The 7,905-nt window shown below is 33.8% G+C and overlaps 2 protein-coding genes across 6 annotated transcripts in view; one reads left to right on the forward strand and one right to left on the reverse strand.

Annotated features, from left to right (window-relative positions):
• Window positions 1–814: 814 nt before the first annotated feature.
• LOC116844250 (myotubularin-related protein 6) lies at window positions 815–6,349 on the forward strand. 2 transcript variants are annotated; one of them, XM_032815515.1, is made up of 13 exons: window positions 817–1,253; window positions 1,323–1,436; window positions 1,536–1,698; window positions 1,940–2,097; window positions 2,168–2,293; window positions 2,368–2,502; window positions 2,766–2,898; window positions 2,979–3,205; window positions 3,585–3,835; window positions 3,956–4,099; window positions 4,183–4,309; window positions 4,712–4,963; window positions 5,042–5,203. In XM_032815515.1, the coding sequence occupies exons 1-13, from the start codon at window positions 1,230–1,232 to the stop codon at window positions 5,201–5,203; spliced, it is 2,016 nt and encodes a 671-aa protein (XP_032671406.1). In that variant the 5' UTR covers window positions 817–1,229. The 2 variants fall into 2 exon arrangements, with proteins under 2 accessions (XP_032671405.1, XP_032671406.1); XM_032815514.1 differs by having other exon boundaries at window positions 815–1,253; window positions 1,323–1,698; window positions 5,042–6,349.
• The window catches only part of LOC116844251 (calnexin-like), a 5,711-nt gene continuing 3,361 nt past the window's right edge, over window positions 5,556–7,905 (reverse strand). For 3 of the 4 annotated variants that reach the window (XM_032815516.1, XM_032815518.1, XM_032815517.1), the window contains exons 7-8: window positions 6,686–6,871; window positions 5,556–6,587 (exon numbers count right to left, since the gene is read on the reverse strand). In XM_032815516.1, coding sequence (XP_032671407.1) covers window positions 6,537–6,587; window positions 6,686–6,871 — 237 coding nt within the window. In that variant the 3' untranslated portion in view covers window positions 5,556–6,536. Of the gene's footprint in view, window positions 6,588–6,685; window positions 6,872–7,168; window positions 7,289–7,905 lie in introns of all 4 variants that reach the window. The other variant, XM_032815519.1, reaches the window with a different exon arrangement.

Below are 7,905 nucleotides of genomic sequence, written 5' to 3' on the forward strand. Positions count from 1 at the left end.
TAAAAATATTTTATTATAGGTTTTTGGAAAGCCCTTGAAATAGGCTACAAGAATATATAATAAAAAGTGGGGGATCCAATTTAAAAAATTCAATTTGACCTTCGTTCTCCACTCAAAGTCAAATTTTTAGCCATCATTAGGTATATTTTATTAAGCCCTACAACTTTGCTACTTACATATTTTTCGCTACAGTTAATCCTTTTTGAGATATTTGACCGTTTCCGGACTTTTTGCCCTGTATATATACATATATAATTAAATAAATGTAATATTATTTTTACAAAGTTAGTAAACTCGTAACGAGATTCAAATCTTGGTAACTCGATCGTATTTTGAGACAATTGGAGCAGAACGTGAAATATTTGAATACTAGAGAAGCATATCGCTGATATGAAACTAGCCTCGAGCACTTTATCGTAAGCATCCTATGAAGGCCTTTTGCAGAGACTTCGAAATTATAGATAATTTGTTTTCCAATTTTTCGACCAAAATGCGAAGAAAATAACTTTAGGATTATTCTATTCTTTTAAGATAACAAGTAACTAATATAAAAACAAATAAAATAGTTGTGTGTAACACAATGTTCTTTACTGGAAAACTTATTAAAATTATTTATTGGATATTGAATTATTGGACGCAATATGAATCTTGCATTATCAAACAATCGAAGTAGTAGTATGACTCAACGATAAGTTAGACATATCTTCATTGCTTCGAGCTGCATTCCGAAATTCACTACCAGTACTGAAAATCTATAGTTCATGTCACGTATACTATTGAATTTTAGCACTGGCAGTGAATTTCGGAACGCAGCCAAAGTAATATGAGTCGATGGCAAGTCAGAAAGATTATAATTTTCAAATACCAGAGAACATAAAATTGATTTATCTAATTATACTAATTCATTTATTAACTTGTAGATGTACTTATTTACGTATATATATTTTTAAATCTAGTATAATGCAGAAAGCTTAGTTACAAAGAACAAACTTAGTTTTCGTGATATTATTTCATTCTGTCATTCGGGAAAGAAAAGGATGGAAATAGTAACCTCGCCTATTTAGGCATATGACAGGTGTCGGTGCACAGACAGCTTGTATGTTTATAATAAATGTATCATTTAATTTGCAATTGTACCATGAAATGTGAATTACATGTGCATATGTTAATTGCTGTAATCGCCTAAAATACCTGTTCGATATAAAACGTGATTTCTCATATCTACACAAATGGAGCAGATAAAGATTCCTAAGGTATCACAATTTCTAATTTAATACTCATATACATCATAAGTTTTCTTTTACGAAATAATATGTTTGCAGGTAGAAAATGTGAGAATGTTGGATAAATACAGCATCAATCATTCCGTCGGTACACTTTATTTAACAGTGACACATCTCATATTTGTTGAAAGAAGTGGCAAGAAGAAAATGTGGGTAAGTTATTATAGGGTTCTTAATAATTATTTGTTTCAGAGTTTTAGAGATAATGCATTTGCAACATGCTATTTAACAATGACATTATTACGATTGCAGGTATTATATACTCATATATCTAATATCGAAAAACAGCCATTGACTACAAGAGGTTCGCCATTATATATTAAGTGCAAACATTTCTTTATTACCACATTTGTTATTCCAAAGGAGCGTGATTGCCATGAAATTTATCTTACTTTATTGAAATTATCTTGTCCAGGTAAGAAAATATTGATTGTATTTCATAAAAACGTATATATTTTAAATTTATACTTCTGATAAAAAATATAACTATTTTCTCAATAAAACTGTACTATAAATTACAATTACATATAATTTAAAATCAATTCTATAAACTAATTGTTTAGCAATACAGCACTTTTAGATATATATTAATGCATATGTATATATTTGTAGTATAATTAGTTTAACACTCATAATGTTTTTTTTTTTATATAAAGCTAGTCTAGAAGAATTATATTGCTTCACTTATCAAGGGAGTGAAGATACATTACCCCGGCATGCAGGATGGAACTTTTTCAATGTACAGAGTGAATTTCAGCGACAAGGTGTCCCAAATGAAGAATGGTCACTTTCATATTTAAACTCTAATTACGAAGTATATATTTCCTCTTGTATTTTTTCTCCTTTCTATCTATATATAATTAAATCATACTCTGATTTTTCAGCTTTGCGATACTTACCCGAGGTACTTATATGTTCCTAGTAAATGTACTAACAATGTTCTACTGGGCAGTGCAAAGTTTAGAAGCAGAGGCAGGCTACCAGTCTTGACATATCTGCATTCAAACAAGGTTTAAGAGAAATAACAAGTTAGATAATATAGTTAGATAATATAAAGTCAGAAATGAAACAAATAAATTTTTAGGCTGCCATTTGTCGTTGCAGTCAACCACTCTCAGGATTCAGCGCGAGATGTCCTGAAGATGAAGAAATGATGTATAATATATTATGTACAAATCCCAATTCAAGGTATATGTATGTTGTGGACACAAGGCCACGGGTGAGTATATGATGTCGAATTGAATTGATGAATTATGATGTCAAATTTTTCTTCCCTGCTATATAATTGCATGATTTTTAAACTGTAATTATTTATAAGATATGTGAAATATTAAAACTTGAATATTATTTAATTAAAGACAATAAGAGCTAAAACCTGTGTCCTTAATTAAATAATATTTGAATTTGTTTGAATTTAGAGCCATTGTAGTTTTGTTGTTTATAGTTGAATTAAAACTTAAAACTTCATTTTGTTGGGACTAGATCAATGCTTTTGCTAATAAAGCTGCAGGAAAGGGATATGAGAATGAAAATTTCTACGACAATATCAAATTTCACTTCTTTGGAATAGAAAATATTCACGTGATGAGAACAAGTCTAAATAAACTTATGGACCGTGAGTGTGACGCATTTTTGTGAAGCAGATATCTGATAAAGTTATATTGGATGTACATTCTCATGTTTGTTTGATTGCAGTACAAAGATCGACTTCCATGAGCGCGTTTTTGAGTGGCCTAGAAAGCAGCGGTTGGTTAAAGCATATTCGCTCTATCTTGGAGACAGCTTGGTTCATCGCACGAGCAGTTTCGAACGGCGTGAGCGTGGTTGTGCACTGCAGCGATGGATGGGATCGCACCGCGCAGGTGTGCTCTCTAGCTGCGCTATTACTAGATCCATTTTACAGAACAATTCAAGGTTTTCAAGTGAGTAATTCAAGTGAAAAATACTTTTTAAAAGACATCTGTAGATATATAAAATGATAAGTAACGATCATTTTTGTTTCGACTTTTTACACCCATTTAGTTTTAAATAACTATTTACTAAAATTTATATTATTCTTCTAAAATTAAAAGTTAAACTTTTAGAATTTACTATGTTCTACGTTTGATACTAGTAGACTATGGGCCGGTTTTTCCAACCTCTTGCTAAGCTAACTAACAGTTAACTCATACGTCTGTCTTTGTTTCTCCTTTAAATTAGGTAGAAACAGACATAAGATTTAACTGTTAGTTAGCTTAGCAAGAGGTTGGATAAACCGACCCTATATATGTATAGTTTTATTGAGAAAACTTCTTTTGTAAGGCTTTAATAGAAAAAGACTGGCTATCCTTTGGCCACAAATTCAGCGACCGGTGTGGCTACGTCAGCAGCGACGGTAAAGAGCTCGCCCCAGTATTTACGCAGTTCATAGACGCAACGTATCAGTTGTTGCGACAATACCCATACAAATTTCAATTTAACGAATACTTTCTGTTGACGTTGCATGATCATGTACATAGTTGCCAGCACGGCACGTTTATCGGCAATTCGGAGAAAGAAAGGCAAATACTAAGGTATACCACATCTTACTCGTCAGTATTCTCTTCTTTCCAGCGACGAGAAAATGTATTAACTTATTAACCAGTCTTAACTTATTTGCAAATTATTGTTTCAAGCATAAATTATTGTTTTAGATTATCCGAACGTACGTATTCATTGTGGGGCTATTTGGCGAACAACACGAACGAGTATATAAACCCGATCTACAGATGCAATCGTTACAACACCGACGACTCCATTGATGTTCTTCAACCTAAACTGGCGCCTCAATCTATCGTGTAATAATTATGTAACTTTTGCGCGAGCACTCGTTAATTCGTATAACCATATAGCTCGCGACTTAACAAGAATTATGTTTTAGTCTTTGGAGAGGCTTGTACTTTAGATTCGAGAATGGTGTACACCCGAGAGAATCATGCGAAGATTTGCTTTTGACGATCTACGATCATACGAGCTCCTTGGAGGATCACGTCAAACTTCTGCTGAAAGTGCGTATCGCAATTTTTACAAAGAGCATACGTATTCCCATTGATTCGAGTGATAGAAATAATATTTCGAGACGAAATATTTCTTAGACTCGTACCGTGCACGATGAATTGCAAAATGGTTTAGACACAATGAAGTTAAGAGCTCATCAAATTGTCAAAATTGAGTCATTACGCATGCGTACTTACGCAATCATGTAATTAAGAACACGAAATAATAATAATTAATAATATAATTACTAGATAAATCCATCAGTAATGATTTTCAATTTTAATAGTTTGGTAATCTCCCAACTTTATAGTGTCTAAATCGTTTTGCAATTCACTGTATATACATTCTGTATAACCTAAGAAGAATGAATTGAAGAATTATGTCGTTAATATTCCGATTTCTATCCTTGACAGCGAGTCAACTCCTTGGGACAACTTCTGAATTCAAATAACACGCAGAAAAAAGGAAAACACAAGTTCGACAATAAATTCATGGAGACTCTGCCAAAGGCTATTATAGAAAATACCGCAAACCACGATGAAAAGGCGAAGTTGAAGACGAATCAGTTGGAGAATGAATTGAGAACGGTCGCTCTGGAGTGGAAGTCATCGCGAAATATGGAAGAATGTGGATGCTCCACCACGTTCGACGCTTTTAACAAAAAGGTATGTTCGCCGAAGTGTTATTCAGATACGGTGTGACTGATGTTCTGACTTCGTTATTTAACTACAACATCGTTTCAGCATCATTGTTGGTCCTGCGGCTATGTGTTGTGCACGAGGTGTATGGCGGTACATGCTAAATTGCCTGGACACTTGTCGCAACGTGCCGTACCTACGTGCAAATCGTGCTATCAAAGCTCAGCAATAACCTCCGCTAGTCAATGGCTGCGTTCAGCGGAATGAAACGCTTAGCGGTCGATTAACGACGTGTTTCGAACAATCTGACGTGTTCTGCTGACGTGTCCTCAAGTTGACCACTTCGTCAAATGCTGGGAAAAACGTGGCGACCGTCGAGTAGACATTGTCGCCGCGGAGCATTTGGTGCTGTCGTTCGGCTAGAACAATCCACTACGAAAGCGATCGCGAAACAGTCGCGTCTCGCTAAATTGAAATGTATTTTAACGCCCGATGTATATTTACAATCCGTGTTTGTACGTACAGTGTCTTTCAAAAAAAAGCAGTGTGAAATAATGAGGAAGCGTAGCGCGTGTGAAGCAATATTACATTATTACAACTTCAACTACTTACGACTCTCTTTATCTCTTTGGATTTTATTTCGTTCACAATCAATCGATACAAATAACGTAGTACCTGATTATATTAATGTGTACCGTGTGGGCTTATTTTTAACTCAAATAATTCTATAACACATTGAAATTGACGAATATTACATGAAATAATTAATAATAATGACAAATTGTTATCTCTCATTCAACTATTATGGTGGCAGATCGATGCTCCGCATAAATAAACACTTACATCGCAGGTGAATAATTCCTAAACTCTTTCTCTTTTATATTTTCCATCATGCATTTTTATAATAATTATATATAACACAATATTTTAGGGAAAGCAGCTATGCCTAGAGTTATCGAAATATTGGAGAAACAAAATCCAATTTGCACATTTATAAAATACCAGACAGAGCTGAACTGCAGCTGCACTCGGCTCCACCATAATAGTTGAAGCACATGGTATCTATTAAATGACACATCTTTCTCACTCTCTCTTATTCATACGCTTCACTTGTAATTGCGGCCGATATTTCTCTACAATCATCTACTAATTTATCCGATTGCGTTATTGAATCTATGTACCGAGCAAAACGGGCCTATTCTCTTAACGCTACATTTCAAAAGATTATAACCATCATAATAAGAAGTACACAAATGCATAAATATCGTGTGCTATTAAGGCATCTTCTGTTCTCTAACGGACAGTAATCTTGCAATTTTTTCTTTTAGAATACAGATGCATCATACATTATTCATTATATAAAAGCGTATGTAATTCAAGAACAACTTTCTCAAATATATCAGTGATAATTTATATACGATGTCAAGTGTGTCAGTATCCTTTGACATTGAATTAAATACTATTGATCACATCGCAGTGACTGGATTCGCTGGTGATTTGGTAACCCTACTATCCACAGTGGTGGCAAGTGTAATGTGTGGAATGTGATAGTATTACATAAATAGCGCAATAATAATTGCTTTTTAGAACTTTTATCTTTTTATTCTTTATTTGGTTTTCTTCGACGTGGTCCTTCGCCACCGGCCGACAGCTGCAATAAAAAAAAAAGTTCATACATCGTACTGACAAAAACTTTAAATTTAAGATTACTATTCTTACTACAATGTACTTTATACTTTGACTGCTGACCTTATCGCTCTTGATTACTTCTTCTGTATCTTCCTCTTTATCTTCTATATTATCTTTTTCCTTAATGGGCTTCTCAAGAGAAAGTTTACGAACTGATGCTTGCGGCGATTCATCGTCCGCAGGTTCTGCGAGATCATCGTTTGTAACCAGCTGTTTATCTTCTTCTTCTTTTATTTCCGATTTATCCTGACACAGTCAAATTACATTTTGAAGTATTGCTCGTTATAGTTTGCATAAATGTACCGATGAAAGTAATAAGCAAGCCAAGCAATATCATGTACCACGACTACAATTCAGTACACTTTGCGAAGTAACCAAAGAGAATATGTGTGAAAAGGAGTAAAATACAACGTTTACAGTGCCGAAATATTTATAGAAATAAATGCACTCTCTCAACAGGAATGAAATTTACGAGCGCGCATTACGTATTCTGATTTTAATTCCGCTATAAATATATGTGTCGCACTAATTTTATGTCTTTACCTCGGAGAAGCAGCAATAGTATATTAGCAGCACTACTGGTATTGCAACTAGCAATATATATACTGCCCATATCCACGGGTGATCCGCGGTAAACGTCGCGATGCGACTCCATATGGTCCACTGCATCAGATAAATGCAAAATGTGTATATACAAGTTATCTAGCATACGAATGAAGCCGTTATAATCATTTGCGACGTTACGAGATCTCGATACCTTTCTTAATGTTCTTTTTTATTTGGGCATAGATGCATGAGGATTGTAAGTGAAAACTAACATTATTCTACAATTATAGCTCATCTCATCAAGATGAGATCTATCATATAAGTATTATACGAATGATTTAGATATAAGGTGTTAAAAAAAAGATTCAAGACTTAAGGATAGATAATATTCATTATACTGAATAAGGAATATTTAGTGAATATAGGTAAAAAATCAAGCCTTTTAGAGTTATTAATGTTTCCTGATTTGGTAACATAAGTTATTTTTGTGCTTTATTTATTTATTTGTGTGCTTCCACCCATTAATGACGCGAGGTGAATGAACGAACGAGTATCTTACTATGTTATTACTTTGATATTTACAAGAGGTGCAGCTAATTAATGGAAGCATAATTGTGCTCAAAAATATTTATAACTCTGAAAAGGCTGATTTGCTAATATAATAAAATTTTCAAGAGAGTATCACAACTGCAAAAAAAATGTCACATTTTTGAATATGGTGTGCCAAGACTTGG

Source organism: Odontomachus brunneus, unplaced genomic scaffold (assembly GCF_010583005.1).
Source record: "Odontomachus brunneus isolate Ranch 3 - 2012 unplaced genomic scaffold, Obru_v1 Obru_scaffold_040, whole genome shotgun sequence".
In the NCBI taxonomy this organism is placed as follows: domain Eukaryota; kingdom Metazoa; phylum Arthropoda; class Insecta; order Hymenoptera; family Formicidae; genus Odontomachus; species Odontomachus brunneus.

What these genes read in the sequence shown, in the direction of transcription:
- LOC116844250 (XM_032815514.1), top strand. Translation starts at nt 1,230, where the DNA reads ATGGAGCAGATAAAGATTCCTAAG. An exon ending in TTGTGGACACAAGGCCACGG is followed by an intron (nt 2,503 to 2,765) that starts GTGAGTATATGA and finishes TGTTGGGACTAG; the next exon opens with ATCAATGCTTTTGCTAATAA. An exon ending in TCTAAATAAACTTATGGACC is followed by an intron (nt 2,899 to 2,978) that starts GTGAGTGTGACG and finishes GTTTGATTGCAG; the next exon opens with TACAAAGATCGACTTCCATG.